General features: G+C 40.7%; 1 protein-coding gene and 1 non-coding gene across 2 annotated transcripts; both read left to right on the top strand.

The window, feature by feature from the left end:
- Positions 1-698: 698 nt before the first annotated feature.
- LOC103441751 (protein DETOXIFICATION 48-like) lies at positions 699-2,891 on the top strand. The gene is made up of 2 exons (XM_008380449.4): positions 699-980; positions 1,202-2,891. Exons 1-2 carry the CDS (start codon positions 822-824, stop codon positions 2,684-2,686), a joined length of 1,644 nt encoding a protein of 547 aa, XP_008378671.3. The 5' UTR covers positions 699-821; the 3' UTR covers positions 2,687-2,891.
- Positions 2,892-5,688: 2,797 nt separating this feature from the next.
- On the top strand, positions 5,689-5,772 carry TRNAL-CAA (transfer RNA leucine (anticodon CAA)). Its single transcript has one exon. It is a non-coding gene; the product is annotated as a tRNA-Leu (tRNA).
- The last annotated feature ends 14,063 nt before the right edge of the window (positions 5,773-19,835 follow it).

Here is a 19,835-nt window from a genome sequence, read left to right as displayed (position 1 = left end):
CTTGTCATTTCTCAAGCAAGCAACCAACAAATTAAAGGGCTTTTTTTGCTACCAATTCCACTTGGCAATGGCATCCTAATTAAAGATAAACTTGTTTACTTTATTGGTATAGAAAACCAGATCCCAATTCAAGTTAAAGATTGGGGGGAGGGGTTTAAAAAAGATTATCCACTTAAGCAAAAAGTTTAACGGTGTATGCATCAACACCAAGTTAATCCCACTATTGACAAAGTGCCAAAATGGGGGTACAATTATCATCAAAACTAAACAGACTATGTGTATGCATGGCGGTCAAAAGCAACCAATAACATTTTCTGGGTTTTCACTTCTCTTATTTCTTGAAGTTTCTCCACCCAAACTTTTTCAAACTTTCATACAATAGCAAAACAAAATGAAGTGACTAACCTAATATTTTTAGAGAGAGAGAGAGAGAGAGAGAGAGGGAGGAGGGTTAAAAATTAGGGAAGAAAGGAAAGTCGGCCCCCACACAACCTCCCCATGAGCAATTTTCTTTCGATTTTTATCTTTTTTCCATTTTATCTTTTTGGCTGAATGAATCCTTTCAAAGCATTTTTGGGAGGACACTTTTTCCCTGAGTGTTCTCCTTGGATATATTGACACGTTGATGAAGGAAAAAATCGCGGCCAACTCCTTCCATGTGCATATAAAACCTCCTCACCCTACTTCCCCTTCTCACATTGAAATCCCCCCAACCAAAAACAAAATACAGGGTCCTTAGTTCTATTTCTTCCCACACTTGCTCATTAAAATATTATCCAAAGCATCATTAGCTTCATCTTAGCAAATTAAGGTAATCAATCATGTGCAACCCAAAGGCTTCTTCTTCCTCCCCACTTCTCTCTCCCAACAAAACCAATTTCATGGAAACCTCCAACAAAACCATCGACGACCTTCACTGTTCTGATGTTTTTGTTGAAGACGACGATAAAGAGCTCCGTAGATGGCCTACTCTCTCAGAGGTACATACAAACAAAACCCCTACAATCATTTTCATCATACAACAAAACAAAAAACATTTAAAAGCAGTAACAATCATATAAAAAAAGTTTATCTATACGGCTCTTGTTTTAAATTAATTAATAATATTTGGACCTGCGCCAGCCTGACGGCGATTAGAGATAAAACAATTAATTAACATGTGTTAGTTCTTGCTATCTTTCTTTTTGTTGCATTTTTTCAGGCTGTACAAGAAATCAAGGCAATAGGGAAGATCTCAGGTCCATCAACCATGACAGGCCTACTTCTCTACTCAAGAGCCATGATCTCCATGCTTTTTCTAGGATATCTCGGTGAGCTTCAGCTCGCCGGCGGCTCTCTCTCAATTGGATTTGCCAACATCACTGGCTACTCTGTCATCTCCGGCCTCGCCATGGGAATGGAACCCATCTGCGGGCAAGCTTACGGGGCCAAACAGATGAAGCTCCTCGGCCTAACCCTTCAGAGAACCGTCCTCCTTCTCCTCTCTACCTCCCTCCCCATCTCCTTCATGTGGTTCAACATGAAAAGAGTCCTCCTCTGGTTTGGCCAGGACGAAGAGATTTCCTCCGTCGCCCACACTTTCATCCTCTTCTCCACTCCTGACCTCTTCTTTCTCTCTCTTCTCCACCCCCTCAGAATTTATCTCCGCACCCAAAACATCACATTGCCAGTGACCTACTGCTCCGCCATCTCTGTCCTCCTCCACATCCCTCTAAACTTCCTCCTAGTCGTTAAATTCCAAATGGGGATTTCCGGAGTGGCCATAGCCATGGTTTGGACTAATCTCAACCTCTTCATCCTGCTCTTCTCCTTCACGTACTTCTCCAATGTTTATAAGGACTCGTGGGTTTGTCCCAGCGCTGATTGCCTCCGCGGCTGGTCATCTTTGCTTGCGCTCGCTATCCCGACCTGCATCTCCGTTTGCCTCGAATGGTGGTGGTATGAGTTCATGATAATGCTGTGCGGACTGTTAGCCAACCCGAAAGCCACCATTTCTTCAATGGGAATACTTATCCAGACCACCTCTCTTGTCTACGTGTTCCCTTCTTCGCTTAGCCTCGCCGTCTCCACGAGAGTTGGGAATGAGTTGGGCGCTAATCGACCGTCACGAGCACGCATTTCCATGATCGTCTCGCTCGGTTGTTCGGTGGCTTTAGGCCTTTTAGCCATGCTGTTCACAACATTTATGAGGCACCAATGGGGGAGATTCTTCACTAATGACGCCGAGATACTCAAGCTCACGGCGATTGCATTGCCGATAGCAGGGCTGTGCGAACTCGGAAACTGCCCGCAAACCACCGGCTGCGGTGTTCTGAGGGGAAGCGCGAGACCTACGATTGGAGCCAACATAAACTTGGGGTCATTTTACTTGGTGGGAATGCCGGTGGCGATGCTGATGGGGTTCGTGGTGAAAATGGGGTTTGCAGGGCTGTGGCTTGGATTGCTTGCAGCTCAAGGCTCTTGTGCTTTGCTCATGTTTTATGTCCTTTGCACAACAGATTGGAATCTTCAGGTCAAAAGAGCAAATGATCTCACCCAAGCTTCTTCTGCTTCTACAACTTCTTCAATATTACCAATATCATCACCACGGCCACCACCAAGTTCAGATCACCAGGATCCCAACATGGAAGATGATGAGGTTGTCAAGTCATCAGAGGTGCTTGAAACAGACCCTCTTATTGTATGATCATCATATCATATCACCAGCTACTACAAAATTAACACTAGTAATGCGAATTAGTAATATATAATTAATCATCAAAGTTAATTTAGTGTCACCCTAGCTAGTCAGCTTCCCATTTTTTATTTCCCTTCTTGAGGAACTTTATGTGAAAACTTATTTATCAGAGTTCCCCCCAACATGAGCTACTGTATAAGAATCTTCTTTTATATTTTCTCTCTTGAATATAATCTCTATTTTTTTTTTTTTTTTTTTTTGTATTTTACTTCTCCTAGTTGTATTAATCAAACATTGTACGATAGACTGAAACTACTTTAAATTATTAACCAGTTTTCCATGTGTTGATCTTGTGGATGCGTGTGTTGAGAGTGAGAGAGAGAGTAGTTTGGTTGTCGGTTGATTTTGAGCCGTGGCAAAGAGGATATGTGCCTACCTTTCTTCTTGGTCTATTCCAAATTAGGCAACAACCTTGCTGTCTAAAAAGGAAAATTAGACATTATTATTTATAAATTTATGCAAGATGCTATACCTTTTACAAAGATATGTTCAGAAAGATCTAATTAAATAGGTAGATGACGCTGCATAGAGTAATAATGTATATACATTGGGGTGTGGATTCGATCCTTACTAATCTTTTTTTATTTATTTATTTAACATTTAACAATTTAACCTACTTTGTTAAAAAAAAAAACCAATTTAACCTACTAACGCTATCGTTTGTAAGGAAAAAAAAAATAGAACAGACAAATTGTTTGGATCATAAATATAACTATCTACTCCCTCTTAATTATATAACTAATTTCAAATTCACCTTCTTGCATATAAAAAAAGAACACACATACATTCATAATGTAAGTTAAACTAGTTTTCCAGAATAATATACTCGTTCATTTGCAGCCTAGTTCGAATTCTCGTCTTGGGATACAAAATTCCTCTTGTTATAGTGCTTGGAGTTTCAAGCATGCAAAAATCTTTCTCACATGCATGCATCTGGTTTGTTTGATATTATTTTATGTGCTTATGACAAGCTTCTTTTGTTGATTTTTTTAAGGGTTTCAATTTGAAATTCTCCATATATAATAAGTGATTGTCCTTCTAGGATTCAACTCAGCACACTTTGCTAGCATCGTGAAGCAATTATACCAAGTTGAAAAGTAAACATGTCCAAATATAATATCTAATGTGACTATAGTATGGTTATAATTTAAAATACAAATGATGTTGTTATTACTATAACATGTCGGTATTTGCGAGTACAAGTTATCACTTAGTATTAAAGTCCAATGATATTTCTCTTCACTTATAAGAAAGAGTGTCTCAAATTCGATTTCAGCCAACGGCAAATTTGAACCAAATTATTATGGCTAGTCCATTGTGACATGATTACTTACATTACAAATATTAATGATTACATCATAGACGTATTAATTTACAACATACTCTAAAACAGGAATTATATTATGTGTTACTTTTTTCTATTTTTTTGAACAAATGATATTTCTACACTAAAGTGGTGAGGATAGGTTTAGCCTTACAATGGACTAGTAATAATATGGTTCAAATTTGTCTGGGTAAAAATCGAACCTAAAACCTCTCACTTACAAGTGAAAAGTAATATCATTAGACAATAGTACTAAGTGACATATTATGTGTTACTTAAGTGTTAAATAAATGATTTCCCATATTTATATAAATGTATGTATATTCCTTTTTATATTTACTCTTTTAGCTTTTGCATATTCAAATGTCCAGCACGTAGCTTGAAGCCCACTTCTCCTCTCATCAGCTTTCCTTATCTTCTTTGTGATCGAATTGATATAATAATATAGCCATCCTAGTATTACTCCATGAACACCATGCATTTGTGGCAAAGAATTACAAGTTGTATTGTGTTGCAAGCTCAAAATTATTTTATTCTGTCTTTTTCTTTATTTTAAACGTAATACGAATTTAAAAAAAAAGTTAAGTACATATAAATACTTTTTTTTTTTTTTTTTTTGTGATATCAAATTAGTCTCAATTTTTTAAAACATTCCAAATAACTACCTAATGTTTTAAAAATTAGACATTGAGTTAGGTCACATACGTTAAATGAGGACTTTACCAACATTAAATGATGATGTTTCTAGCATTAAATGATAAGGTGGACTAAAGTTGCTCTCTATTAATCGTCGTCTTTGGAGCCCTAATTCCTCAAATAGACTCCTTTTAGCCAAGTTAAGTCATAAATTTGCTTAACTAAACTGTGTCAATATGAAGATTGAAAGCACAAAAAATGACTTGAGGATAAAAAACTAATTTAATAATTGTCTACAACATCACTTAACGCAAGTGAGCCTAACAAATGTCAATTTTTCAAAATGTTATATAAATATTTAGAATATTTTAAAAGGTTATAACCAATCTAAAATCACTCCTAAAGATTGGATAGTTATTTGGATTTTAAAAAAATATGCACCGTTGCTGAGATACCCAATTAAACTTTAATTTTTGAGTTTTTGGTGGAAGACACCTACGTAAACTTGGTAAAGTATTTAAAAGTGTTCTATATATATTTAGTAGCCAACAACCATGATTTTATTTTTGTTAAAAAACAACCATGATTTTATTAAAACATTATATAAAATAGAGGGGAGCAACGTGCATTCAAAAATATGAAAAGGCAAAAACAAAAGTAAGTATTTAAATAAAAGAGAGTAGCAACAGGTTTCGAACTCAAGTGATTAATGAAGATACGTTCACCCGATTTGCATCATCTTACATATGACTCAAATAAGACAATATTTGGATATTGAAATCAATCTCAATGAATATTTCGAGCTTTTGATCTTTAATTTGGTGGAACTTGATCGTCATACGATAATTAATCTCAATAAAATATGTGGGTGTTTCGTTATTCCTGTGCTAAGTGGAAATACAAGTACTTGAAAGTATACAAACCCAAAGTAGAATTTATGTCCATCCTTCTAATGTTAATATATGTGATAAGATATAACAAACAAAGCATAGTCAGGATGGCCGAGTGGTCTAAGGCGCCAGACTCAAGTTCTGGTCCTCTAACGAGGGCGTGGGTTCAAATCCCACTTCTGACATTTGTTTTAATTTTTTAAATTATTTTCTTTATACCTAGATTCCAAAGACATAAATGACTAATTTGTTGAATTCTTTTCTTTATACCTAGATTCCAAAGACATAAATGACTAATTTGTTTTTTAATTTTTTAAATTCTTTTCTTTATACCTAGATTCCAAAGACATAAATGACTAATTTGTTGAATTCTTTTATTTATACCTAGATTCCAAAGACATAAATGACTAATTTGTTGATTGTGAGTTGAGGTTGTGATTTTTTGTTTTGTTTTGAACAAACGATATTATCTACTCTAAGGAGAGGTGGTGGGCTAGATCTTATAATGGACTAGCATAATGAGATTCAAATTCGTCATTGGCAAGAGGTAAATTTAAGACCTCTTACTTAGAAATGAAGTGGAATACCATTAGATCATAATACTAAGTGGCAGTTGAGTGGGCTTCTTGGTCTTTTCTAAGTGGGCAGTTGATTTCCTTTTCTGCTTTTGTCATTTATGTACTATGATCTAATGGTATTCCACTTAGAAAAGCCCATTCTGCTGGAAACGGATTAGAGTTATGGTTTTCCTTTTCTGCTTTTGTTTTCTTGTTGAATGGGCTTCTTGGCTATCCCAAAATTTTTATTGGGTTGTTTGTTGTAACTTGTATTGGATCTTTTCCCATTTAATGAACTTTTAATTATTTTGACACATCTTGACCAAGAATGTCCACGTAGACACCCGAATAGCGATGTGTTGGCCGACACTTGATAGGTGACAAATTCATAAAGTGTAGTGATGTGGAAAATGTGTAAAACCTAAAAGTGACTAATTTAGAGTGCGCATGTGAGCGAAATTAAACCCATATCACACAAGTGATGTCAGAGCATAAATAAATTGTAGTACAAGAAGAGTAAAGAAATTTATACCAAAATGAGAAGTCTCCTACATAACAGCTTTTACCAACAATTCTCATTGTCAATAAACCTCTGCCACTAAAATCCTGAAGAGGCGAAAAACAAGGGGTGAGTGGGCCTGAAAAAATAAAGTTTAGTAAAACATTTTCGAAAAGTGTAACCCCTTGCTGTAAAACAAGTATATGGTTCCCAAAAAATATTATAATAATAGTATGTAATAGGTACACTGCAACATAAGTGAGTTAAAGGATGTAGGCACAATAACAAGGTATCTCAACTTCAAATCTCAATTCATTATTATAAGAAATCAATGCTCATTAATTTATGTAGGCGCACAAGTCCATTGCAGAGATATTTAAACAGTGGAACATGTTAGGTGTAGGTTTTACATTCTAATACTACATCACGTGAGTAGTGCTGGTCGAATCACATATGAGTCCAAAACATCACACAAAAAGACAAGTTGGCACCTAACTTTGGATCCAAAGCGAATGTAAACGGTGCATATGAACTACACGTGAAACTGGTCCTTAGCCCAAGATAGTACAAATAACTAAGAGACACCGTGCAAACGTGTAATAATGAGCAGATAAAACGCAAGGATGTCATGCCACAAGTTTATGCTCACAAATAATATTATAAATATAAAGTATACGAAAAGTTTATTTGTAAAGCTAAACATGGCATATCACATCATAATATATAAAAGCAGTTGTCGGGAAAAATCACATATACACACATATACGTAAAAACGAAAAGACTTAATCACAGGTACCTGCGATGTCACATCCATTCGAGCTGGAAAAGCCGGAGTCTTGGATAGTAAATAGCACCTAAGCATAATATTGGGACCATTAGTAAAACTCAACTTAAACGACTAAATTTGGGAAAACGGAGTGCAGATTCGGAATTAGAGCGTTGAAATACGCGAAGAGAGGTCCCGGACAATTTTCGTAAAAGATCAACGAAAAGTCAATGGTCAACCCTAAAAAAGTCAACCAAGATGCCCCGGCAGTCAACTACGTCAAAACCTAGTAATTTCACTAAATGGATGTCAAAAATGGACTCGAGACGTCAAAATTAGCCTAGGAAGGTTTTTGAGAAAATTTCAAAAAAGTCAGCAAAAGTCAACTAATGGTCAACAATTAACTTTAATGGAATATTCTGTTAAAGTAACTGAGAGGTTAATAGAATATTCCAAGGGAATATTCTATCTAAAATCTAAAATAGACCTAGGTCGGATCCAGGTTAGGGTAAATGGGTCGTGGGCTTGGGCTGGTCGGGTCGACCTTGTCCCTGTAGCGGGTCCTGTCGCCAGAATCTGGGTAGCTATTCCAGAGCTCTAAATGAGCTCAAAACTCAACCATTTCTCACACTATTCCTACCAAAATGAAGATAAACGAGAGTAGTTTAGTATTATAGCTTTCCTTGAGTCAGCCGTGGTCGAAGTTGGCTTGAAAAGGATTGTAACTCGTGGCATACACCACTGGAAAAACTAGGGAAGAATCTCAGAGGTATCTCTGCATTCAAATGTCACCAAAATCCTTAAAAAAAACACTAGAAACATATAGTAAAACACAATCCACAAAGATTTGAGTGGTTTTCAAAACTTACCTTTGTCGGAAACGACGAGGAGTTGATGGAAGACATGGTGTCGGCGATGATTTTGGTGCCTCTGCACCGTGAGCACAGAGAAAGTGAGGGAGATAGAAAATTGAGATACAGGGAGAATGATAAGGGAGATGGACGTGGTGGTTGGAGATAAGGACGATAGTGGTCGTGAAATAGGGTGTTGACGATCGCCATGGCTGTTTTTGTGCAACAAGCACATAGTAAGTGAGAGAGGTAGGGAGTCCAAGGGAGATGTAAGAGAGTCTGATCCTTTTGAATTTGAGTTTTGGAAAGGATGACAGGTAGTGGCCTTAAGGTGGCGGTTCAGTGAAGCTCACCGGAGGTGTGGTGGTGATGGCGGTTCTCTTTGTTTACTGAGAGAAAAAGAGAGTGAAAAGAGAGAGTGCAGAAGTTAGATTGTTGAGGCAAATGAGTGATAATGACAAAGATTGAGTGAGGGATAATGCTTGACAGAGAGAAGAGAATAGAAAAGATGGGGAAAATTGAGATTAAAGAAAAACAAAAGAAATGGATATGATGATTAAGTTTATGACCTTGGTACAACAGAAAGTGCTAAGTTTATGACCTTCGCTAGATTGCTCCGGTCACTAGTGTGGACAAGTATGTAAATGGATAGGGACAGGGAAGCAAACACAAGATGTACGTGGTTCACCCAGATTGGCTACGTCCACGGAATAGATGAGTTCTCATTAATTGTGAAGGGTTTACACAAGTACATAGGTTCAAGCTTTCCTTTAGTGAGTACTAGTGAATGATTTAGTACAAATGACATTAGGAAATATTGTGAGAGAATGATCTCTATTTATAGAAGAGAGTTTCTAGTTTTATTTTGACATTGACATGTGTTGTGTTGTGATTGGCTTCTGATGTTGACACGTGTCGTGCTATGATTGGCTTTTAATGTCGACACATGTCGCGCTGTGATTGGCCTCCTGGTTGGAGGGAAACTCTTCTGGGTCATTGGCGGTATAACGTTGACCGGTGCTCAGTAGTTTCGGGATTGGTCAAGTATGGTACAAACAGTGCTCCCCTAAGTTCCCGAGTAAGGGAAGCTCCTCGGTTGGGGACTTGCAAGATCCAAGCCATTGAGTAATCATGAAACTTCTAAGTACCGAAGTGTGGTATCATTTTCACTTGCCTTATCTGTCTCATACGTAGATGTAGCATCTTATCTGGAAGTACTTTTCCTCCATCCAGGGATGGTATCTTTAACCGATGAAAATGCACAAGGTAATGTATCAATTTCACTTGAAGCTTACTTGTAGTTTCGGGCTTGGTCAAGTGCGATACAAAACCCTATAGTAGGAGTCCCCCAAGTCGCCGAGCTAGGAGATTTGCCGAAAGAGGTAATAAACAAGGTAAGCAATTAGACTTCCAAGCAAGCAACCTGGATCGGAGGTTTGACTTCGGCTTCCGGTTGATTGTTCTCATTCTTCTTGTGTCGTAAACAGCAACAAGGATAAGGAGAAGCAAATGGAGAAGAGATGATATGAGATACTTTTGCTTTTGAAGAAGTAACTTTCCACAAGCTTATTCTTGAATTGGGCTGGAGGGTTTTCTGGTTTCCTCCAAAGTATAAGGATGACTCAAGAATTTGAGGGTCAAAACAAGTCCATCAAATCAAGAGTGCGTTCGACCTTGATGATATGGGATACTTTTGCTGATGATGAAGTAATGGATGCATCGACACATGTTCTGTTGTGCTTGTCTCCACATGCTTCCTTGTATCCTTCTCACTTGCCTTATCTGTTCCTCAGGCAGATGTGGTATCTTTTCTGGAAGCATAAGATGTTGAAGATGAGCACTCGAGAGCAATGCCAAGTAAGTAGTCAGGCAAGGGGTTCCAGGCAGTCAGTTCCTGATTGGAAGCTTGATTCTAAGTGCTGACTGATTGTTCTCTTTCTTCTTGTCTTGCAGGTAAGAACAATGGCAAAGGAAAAGATAGGGAAAAAGCATGATATGGGATACTCTTGCTTTTGACCCTGATGATATGAGATACTCTTGCTCTGGTGTGGCTAGTTTGCATAGGTATTATTGGGGGGGGGGGGGAAGAAAGCTGAGTATTTCGAGAGGCTTCGTTGGGAGTGCCCTCTTAGATATGAGGAAGGGTTGAGCATTTTTTCAGGTCTGCTTGTCTATGGAGGATGGAGGTCAACATATATAGGAGTCTCCCTAACAACAAGTAGTAATGCTATTCCTTTACCCTTCTTGGTCGTAGCAATGTAGTGTGGGCTGCAAGTTTCACGTGTTTTAACTTTGTCAGAGCACTTTGAAAAAGTGGTGTATCTGGAAAGCTGATGTTGCGTGTGAAGATTGTAGATAAGCTTTATCCAAGGAAATCTGATTCTCGAAGTTCGGAGAGCGATGCCTCTTCGGTTTTCGAACAAGCAATCCTGTCGGAGATCTGGCTCTTGAGATTCAGAGAACGGTGCCTCTTCAATTTTTGAGAAAGTAATCCTGTTGGGAGTCTGGCTCTCGAGATTCGGAGGGCGGTGCCTCTTCGATTTTTGAGCAAGTAATAATGCTATTCCTTTACCCTTCTTGGTTATAGCAATGTAGTGGGAGCTGCAAGCTTTACATGTTTTAACTTTGTCAGAGCACTTTGAAAAAGTGGTCTGTGGTATATGGAAAGCTGATGTTGCGTGTGAAGATTGCAGACAAGCTTTATCCAAGGAAATCTGGCTCTCGAAGTTTGAAGAGTGGTGCCTCTTCGGTTTTCGAACAACCAATCCTGTTGGGGATCTGATTCTCGAGATTCAGAGAACGGTGCCTTTTCAATTTTTGAGAAAGCAATCCTATTGGGAGTCTGACTCTTGAGATTCGGAGAGCAATATCTCTTCGATTTTTGAGAAAGTAATCCTATTGGGAGTCTAGCTCTCGAGATTCGAAGAGTGGTGCCTTTTCGATTTTTTAGAAAGCAATCATGTTGTGAGTGTTTTCTTGAATGTGAGTAAAGGTTGGGCATTTTCGCCAGTCTGCCTTGCCACGGAGCACGGAGGTTGACACACATTGAGACTTTCTAGTTATCAAGCAGTGGTGCTGTTCCTTTACCTTTGTGGGTAATAGTAGGGTAGCTAGATCTTCAAAATTTATGTGTCTAAACTTTGTCAGAGATCATTGGTAAAGTTATCTGTGGTACCCGAGGAGCTGATGTTGCGTGTGGAAAGTGGTGCCTCTTCGAAATCTGGAGAGTGGTGCCTCTTCGATTTTTGAACCAACGACCCTGTTGCCCTTTCTTTTATAAGGGCACCAATTGTGTGCAAGAAGTACATTTAGAGAGTTATTGCTTGTAGGAATTTTCCCCTTACTTTAGAGATTTATAGCACTTCATTTCCCCTTCATCATTTCTGAGGATGTCTGGCCCAGCCGACCGTCGTTTTGACTTGAACTTTGGTGAAGAGGCAGCAATGCCTTCTCAAGACAACATATGGCGCCCATCCTTCTTTTCTCCTACTGGTCCTCTTACCGTTGGGGACTCTGTGATGAAAAATGATATGACTGCTGCAGTGGTGGCCAGGAACCTTCTCACTCCCAAAGATAACAAACTACTTTCCAAACGGTCTGATGAGTTGGCTGTTAAGGATTCTCTGGTTATCAGTGTTCAGTGTGCAGGTTCTCTTCTATTGATGAAGCTCTTGTTGGCACCATAAATTGGTTTTGCTTCACACTGTTTTGATCAAGAGTGTGTGAAGCTTTTGAGAATTGTGGTTGAACTCCTTTGATGGAGCTTTTGTTGGCACCATAAATTAGTTTTGCTTCACACTGTCTTGATCAAGAGTGTGTGAAGCTTTTGAGAATTGTGGTTTAACTCCTTTGATGAAGCTTTTGTTGGCACCATAAATTAGTTTTGCTTCACACTGTCTTGATCAAGAGTGTGTGAAGCTTTTGAGAATTGTGGTTGCCCTCTATTGATGAAGCTCTTGTTGTTGGCACCATAAATAGGTTTTGCTTCACACTGTCTTGATCAAGAGTGTGTGAAGCTTTTGATAATTGTGGTTGCCCTATATTGATGAAGCTCTTGTTGGCACCATAAATTGGTTTTGCTTCACACTGTCTTGATTAAGAGTGTGTGAAGCTTTTGAGAATTGTGGTTGAACTCCATTGATGAAGCTCTTGTTGTTGGCACTATAAATTGGTTTTGCTTCACACTGTCTTGATCAAGACTGTGTGAAGCTTTTGATAATTGTGGTTGCCCTGTATTGATGAATGTCTTGTTGGCACCATAAATTGGTTTTACTTCACACTGTCTTGATCAAGAGTGTGTTAAACTTTTGAGAATTGTGGTTGAACTCCTTTGATGAAGCTTTTGTTGGCACCATAAATTGGTTTTGCTTCACACTGTCTTGATCAAAAGTGTGTGAAGCTTTTGAGAATTGTCGTTGCCCTCTATTGATGAAGCTTTTGTTGTTGGCACCATAAATAGGTTTTGCTTCACACTGTCTTGATCAAGAGTGTGTGAAGGTTTTGAGAGTTGTGGTTGCCCTCTATTGATGAAGCTCTTGTTGACACCATAAATTGGTTTTGCTTCACACTGTTTTGATCATGTTTTGATCAAGAGTGTGTGAAGCTTTTGAGAATTGTGGTTGAACTCCTTTGATGAAGCTCTTGTTGGCACCATAAATTGGTTTTGCTTCACACTGTCTTGATCAAGAGTGTGTAAAGCTTTTAAGAATTGTGGTTGTCTTCCATTGATGATGTTCTTGTTGGCACCATAAATTGGTTTTGCTTCACACTGTCTTGATCAAGAGTGTGTGAAGCTTTTGAGAATTGTGGTTGCCCTCCATTGATGAAGCTCTTGTTGGCACCATAAATTGGTTTTGCTTCACACTGTCTTGATCCATAGTGTGTGAAGCTTTTGAGAATTGTGGTTGCCCTCTATTGATAAAGCTCTTGTTGGCACCATAAATTGGTTTTGCTTCATACTGTCTTGATCAAGAGTGTGTGAAGCTTTCTACGAGTTGTAGTGTTTGTATTGTTACAGAGGGAAAATGTTTGAAGCAGATGCAAGAGGGCTGAATAACTTGATCTTCGTATGCCATGCACTGAAGTTGTTATTGGCTTACAATAAGACTTTGTTGTTGACTATAACTTTTGTTGGGCATAAGTGTTCCTCCAGGTGAGTTGTCATGCTTGAGGGTTGTTGATTATTTGTGAATGCTAGGAGTTCACATGTACAAGTTGTACCACTCGTCTTCTGGTAGGTGGAATGAATGGTGAGTTACTTTCATCACTTGGTTGGTGGTACGAAGATGAGTTCCTTCTTCCCCTGGTTGGTGGCATGAATGGCAAGTTGCCAAATGATATTAGAGTACGAGTACATTTCATCACCTGGTTGGTGGCATGAATGAGAGTACAGGTTGTACATTTCATCACCTGGTTGGTGGCATGAAGATGAGTTCATTCTTCACCTGGTTGGTGGCATGAGTGGCAAGTTGCCAAATGATATTAGAGTACGGGTTGTACATTTCATCACCTGGTTGGTGGCATGAAGGAGAGTACGAGTTGTACATTTCATCACCTGGTTGGTGGCATGAATGGCAAGTTGCCAAATGATATTAGAGTACGGGTTGTACATTTCATCACTTGGTTGGTGGCATGAAGGAGAGTACGGGTTGTACATTTCAACACCTAGTTGGTGGCATGAAGATGAGTTCCTTCTTCACCTGGTTGGTGGCATGAGTGGCAATTTGCTAAATGATATTAGAGTACGGGTTGTATATTTCATTACCTAGTTGGTGGCATGAAGGAGAGTACGGGTTGTACATTTCATCACATGGTTGGTGACATGAAGATGAGTTTCGTCTTCACCTTTCATCACCTATTTATTGAATTCATGCCAAATAGTCTTCGTCACATAGGATGCCGAACGGCTGAAGCTTAACACTTGTACAATGTGAGTTTACTTGTAATAGTACTTCAAGTGATTAGCGTTCCATGGATGGCCAAGGGTCTTGCCATCGGAGCTTCAAAGCTTAAAGAACCCAAGGCGACTGATGCCAACAAATTCAAACGGTCCATCCCAATTTGGACTAAGTGTTCCTTCATTCGGGACTATGTCGTAGAGTAATCTTTTCTTTAATACCCAGTCCCCTACTTTGAAAGAACGAGGTTTGACCCTAGAGTCATAGTAGTTGGAGATGCGCTGCTTGTAAGCGACATTCCTCAAGTGAGCCTGGTTTCTGTGTTCCTCGACTAGATCTAAGTTGAGGGTAAGTTGTTTGTCATTTTCCTTTTGCACGTAGTTCTGGACTCGGAACGTTGCTTGCTCAGGCTCAACTGGGATAACTGCCTCTGTACCAAGGGCAAGTAAGAATGAGGTTTCTCCTGTTGATGTCCGATACGAAGTGCGGTATGACCAAAGAACTCGGGGTACAAATTCTGGCCAACAACCTTTAGCCTTGTCCAAGCTGGTTTTCAAAGTTCGCTTGATTATTTTGTTGATGGCTTCAACTTGTCCATTAGACTGGGGATGAGCTGGGAGGCAAAACATAAGTTAATGTTGAACTTAGAGCAGAACATCCTGAACTTATTGTTGTCGAACTGTCGCCCGTTGTCAATGACTATCGAATTGGGAATGCCGAATTTGCAAAGGATGTTCTTCCATACGAAGTCTTCTATTTTTGCCTCAGTAATGGTTGCCAAGGGTTCTACTTTGGCCCACTTTGTGAAGTAGTCAACTGCAACGATTGCATAGCGAACCTTGCCCTTCCCTGCAGGCATTGGGCCGATCAAATCAAGTTCCCATTGGGCGAAGGGCGAAGGGCTGATCATAGGAGTGAGCAGCTTGGGAGGGGAGTAAGGAATAGTTGCGTAGCGTTGGCACTTATCACATGAGCGGGATATTTTGATGGCATCTTGGTGGAGTGTTGGCCATTAATATCCTTGGTGAAAAGCCTTGTGTGCTAGGGATCGAGATCCAACATGATCTTCGCAGACTCATTCATGTATTTCCCGAATGTCAGTTTCCGCCTCTACGAGCGTAAGGCATCTTAGGTATGGTAGGTTAAAACCCCACTTGTAGAGTTGGTCATTAATGATCAAGTAACGGGTAGCCTTGTATCGAATCTGCTTAGCTTGGACTTTGTCATTTGGAAGGGTGCCATGAGCAAGGAATCTATAAATCGGGGTAATCCAACTATCTCTTTGTTGTAAGTTGCACACTTCCGCAGCCATGGTGCTTGGTGCTGCCAACAATTCGACCTGAATTTTTCTCCCAATTTTGTCTTCTATCGTTGAGGCGAGGAGAGCCAAAACATCTGCATGATTGTTTGCCGCTCGAGGAATTTGGGTGATCTGGTAATGGACGTGCTTGAACAACAATTGTGTTTGTGCCAGATATGCTGCCATAGAGCTATCCTTAGCGTCAAAGTTGTTGGTGACCTGGTTAACCACCAATTGGAAGTCACTGAAGATATCAATTCGTTTAACCCCAATGTGTTTGGCCAAATGTAAGCCTGCTAGGAGGGCTTCATATTCGGCCTCATTGTTCGACGCCTTGAATTTGAAACGAAGAGCATACTCCATCGCCACTTTGTCAGGGGTCGTAAGGACTAGTCCTGCTCCACAACCCTGTTGGTTGGACGAGCCATCAATATATAGACTCCATGCTAGGGCTGTTGGTTATATTTTCTGAGTTTCCGAGGGTAATGAAACCACTTTTTTAGGCGTAGAAACAATGTCAACAGGATATGTGAAGTCGGCGATGAAGTCTGCCACTGCTTGGCCCTTCTCAGTTGGCTTTGGTTGGTAGGAGATGTCAAACTCACCCAATGCTATCGCTCATTTGATCATTCGCCCGGAAGTGTCAGGACTTTTGAGCATTTGTCGAAGAGGATGATTGGTAAGCACGATGATGAAGTGTGATTGGAAGTAAGGGCGAAGTTTTCAAGCAGACATGACAAATGCTAGAGCCAATTTCTCAATGTTGGAGTATCGTGTCTCCACATCTTGTAAGGCTTTGCTAGCGTAGTAGATAGGCCGTTCGACATTACCATCATTTCGAATGAGAATGGAACTTACTACTGAAGCCGATACCGACATATATATAATGAGAGTGTCACTAACCTTAAGTTTGGAAAGCAAAAGGGCTTTACTCATGTAGTCTTTGAGGTTCTTGAATGCCTCAGCACATTCATCAGTCCATGGAATATACTTCTGACTTCTCTTACGTGCTTTGAAAAAAGGAGCACATCTGTCTGTGGCCTTATAGATGAACCTAGTTAAGGCTGCCACCTTGCCAATAAGGCTCTGGATGTCTTTTGAATTTACCGGTTCCTTCATGTCGAGGGATTGCTTTGATCTTCTCGGGATTAGCCTCAATGCCTCGTTGGCTTATCATGAAGCCTAAGAATTTGCCAGAGCCTACGCTGAAGGCACATTTGTTGGGGTTCAACCTCATTCGATACCTCTTCAGAATGGTGAAAGTTTCAGATAGGTAGGTGATGTGTTGGTTAACATGTTTGCTCTTGACTAGCATATCATCAACGTAAACTTCCATGCTCTTCCCAATCTGTTCGGAGAACATTGAATTGACCAGTCTCTGATAAGTCGCTCCTGCATTCTTTAGGCCGAAGGGCATGACTTTATAGCAATATAGTCTCATGTCAGTAGTGAAAGTTGTATGTTCTTTGTCCGGAGGGCTCATGAGGATTTGGTTGTATCCTGAGTAAGCATCCATGAAGCTCAAGAGTTCACACTTTGCTGTAAAGTCTATAAGTCTGTCTATAAGAGGAAGAGGAAAGCTATCCTTCGGGCATCCTTTGTTTAGGTTGGTGTAATCGACACACATTCTCCACAAGACCTTTTGGAGCAGGAGACTTTCCTTGGTCGGATTCTTCTTAACAAGGATAACATTTGCTACCCACGTTGGATAATTGACTTCGCAGACGAAGCCTATGCCTTTGAGTTTTTCAACTTCTGCCTTCATTGTCTCGTACCGTTCAACGTCATAAGATCTTCGCTTCTGTCTCACTGGCTTGGTTTTGGGGTCATTACTTAAGCGATGACAGATTATACCAGGAGAGATGCCTGTCATGTCCTCGTATGACCAGGCGAAGACCTCAGTGTTCTCTTGCAAAAAAGAGATCAATGCCAACCGAATGAGTGGTGACAAGGTGGTACCAATCTTCACTATGCGATCCGGATAATCTTTTGATATAGAGAACTTTTCCAACTCTTCAGCGGGTTGTGCTTGTTGGGTGAAAGTGTCATCTCGAGGATCGTCAGGTTGACTGTTGCCACCGTGAAGATCCAAGTTGGCTTCATCTGGGCTGGTCTTTATGACTTGGTCATGTATAGAAAGGGGTTCCTTGGGCACAAGCAGGTGCTGTTGCTTGGCCGAAGTGTTGTAACATGATCGTGCACTAAGTTGATCTCCTTTGATGTAACCATTGCCATAGGGGGTTGGAAATTTCATCAACAACATATGTGTGGATACCATGGCCTTGAGATCATTGATGCCTGTGTGTTCGAATATGACATTGTATGCCGTTGGGCAATCAACCACCAGGAAGTTAGTGGTAGTGGTAGCTGTGTAAAGGCTTGTACCAATGGTGAAAAGTAAGTGTATGCTCCCCAAAGGTTGCACGATATCACCAGAAAAGCTTATTAGAGGGGAAATCGAGCGGTCGAGCAAGTGTTCAGCTACATTAAGTACCCTGAAAGCTTCAGCAAACATGATATTGACTGAAGCCCCCGTGTCTACCAAGATTCGTCGTACTTCAAAGTTGGCTATGTGAGCTTCCACGATTAGTGGGTCGTTGTGAGGGTAGATGATACCTCTTTCTTCCTCAGGGTAGAAACATATTGGATCCCAGTTAGGCTTTTGATACTTACCTCCCCTGATGTCTTCCACGTGAAACACTTGGTGGCCAGACTTTAAAGCTCGTTCACTATTTTTCATGGCCCTGTTAGAAGATTTACATATGGGTGTGCCACCACTTATGGAATATATCACATTTACCTGGCGTTGGTTACGGTTACCCCTTGAAGGGTGAAGAAGGAATTGATCAATTTTTCTTTCACATGCCAAAGCTTCAATATGATCACGAAGGGTGATACACTTCTCGCCGTCATGGCTGTTATGCTCATGGTAGCAGTAAAACATGCCCGTGTTCTTCGTGGGCTTGTAATCCAGTTACCTCGGCTTTGGCTTCGGTATCAAGTGTGCTATGCTGGGGTAAATGGCCACGCATGTGGCGTTCAAATGTGTGTATGCCTCATACCTCGGGGTAGGGGCTGTCCTGACATGTGCTTGACCCACTGTGTTGACTGCCTGAGGTCGGGGATTATCATGGCGATACCCTTGGTTATCGCGGTAGTGTCCCTTACTCCTTTTACTAAAATGAGACTGGTGAGGATGGAAATCTTTCCTTTTGCCCTGAGATTGATATGTCTGTTGACTTGGCAAAGTATTAAGTAAGGCAAGGGGAGGCACTGCGGCCGTTTGGAAGGTCGAGGTCTTCTCATTTGGTTGGATCTGGCTTCCACTCCCTACTTGTTGATAAGGGGTGGTTGTGGGGGGGGTTTCCCTTGATATGTTCTTGCCTCGGCGAATGCATGTTTGTAAGCCTGTGCCATCACCTTAGAGTAAGTTTTCTAAGTGTTGGCATTGATCATGTACTTGAAGAAACAATCACGTAGGCCTGCCGTGAAGGCCTTGATGGCGGTCTTGTCATCTGCCTCAGCCCAGCGAGAATACTCATGGCTGAAACGACCAGCATACTCTCGTAGTGACTCGTCCGGCTTCTGGCGAATAATGTACAAGTCATCCGCATAATGCAAGCGATCAGTCTGAAAGATGTGTGGAGAGACAAACAGTTTCCTCAGTTCCTCAAATGAGTCTATTGTCTCAGGTGGAAGATGGCAATACCAGTTTAGAGCTCCGTCAGAGAGGGTGGAGGGGAAGAGAAGACATCGCTCTTCGTCGGTGTGCATCCGATATGCCATGGTGGACTCAAAGTGGTTAAAGTGTTCAATTGGGTCCTCCATTCCAGTATAGAGTTGTAAACCAAGCTTTTGTTTTGTCTTCGCTTGAAGGGGGTGTCGAGGATCCTCCTTATGAGAAGGCCAGGCCTGGGTTAGTTCTAGTCAGGTATCTCGGCCTAACGTTCGGCCTTCAACTTGCTTACTTCCTCAATGAGCTGTAGGACAAGGGGGTCTTGAGTGGAGTCATGTACCACCGGGGATTTCTTTCATAAGTCTCCATCGCCTCTTGGAAGTAAGAAAGTTTGAGCAATGGCGTGTGATTTTTCCTTGGACTCGCCGTACTGACTTCTAGGGCGAGTCTGTCGGAATACCTCAGAATCCCTTGTACCTTCATGTTCCTCTAGGACATGTCGTTCCTTCCCTAGATTGGCAGTTGGCCTGGGTCGTGGGAGGGGACCGAGTCTTTTAGAAACCCTTGGGTCATTGATCTTCGAGCATACGTGGAGGGGATTCTCTCGACGTTGCTTTAGGAAGTCTCGGTAGTCACGATAAATGGCTTTCGATCCTTCCAACCCTTCTGCAAGGAGGTGTCTTCCTTCACTTCTCCTGCTTC

Source organism: Malus domestica, chromosome 08, assembly GCF_042453785.1.
Source record: "Malus domestica chromosome 08, GDT2T_hap1".
NCBI classification, from domain to species: domain Eukaryota; kingdom Viridiplantae; phylum Streptophyta; class Magnoliopsida; order Rosales; family Rosaceae; genus Malus; species Malus domestica.
Note: the sequence above shows the minus strand (reverse complement) of the source record. Positions and strands in the feature narration are given on the sequence as shown.

What these genes read in the sequence shown, in the direction of transcription:
- LOC103441751 (XM_008380449.4), top strand. Translation starts at nt 822, where the DNA reads ATGTGCAACCCAAAGGCTTCTTCTTCCTCCCCACTTCTCTCTCCCAAC. An exon ending in GATGGCCTACTCTCTCAGAG is followed by an intron (nt 981 to 1,201) that starts GTACATACAAAC and finishes GCATTTTTTCAG; the next exon opens with GCTGTACAAGAAATCAAGGC.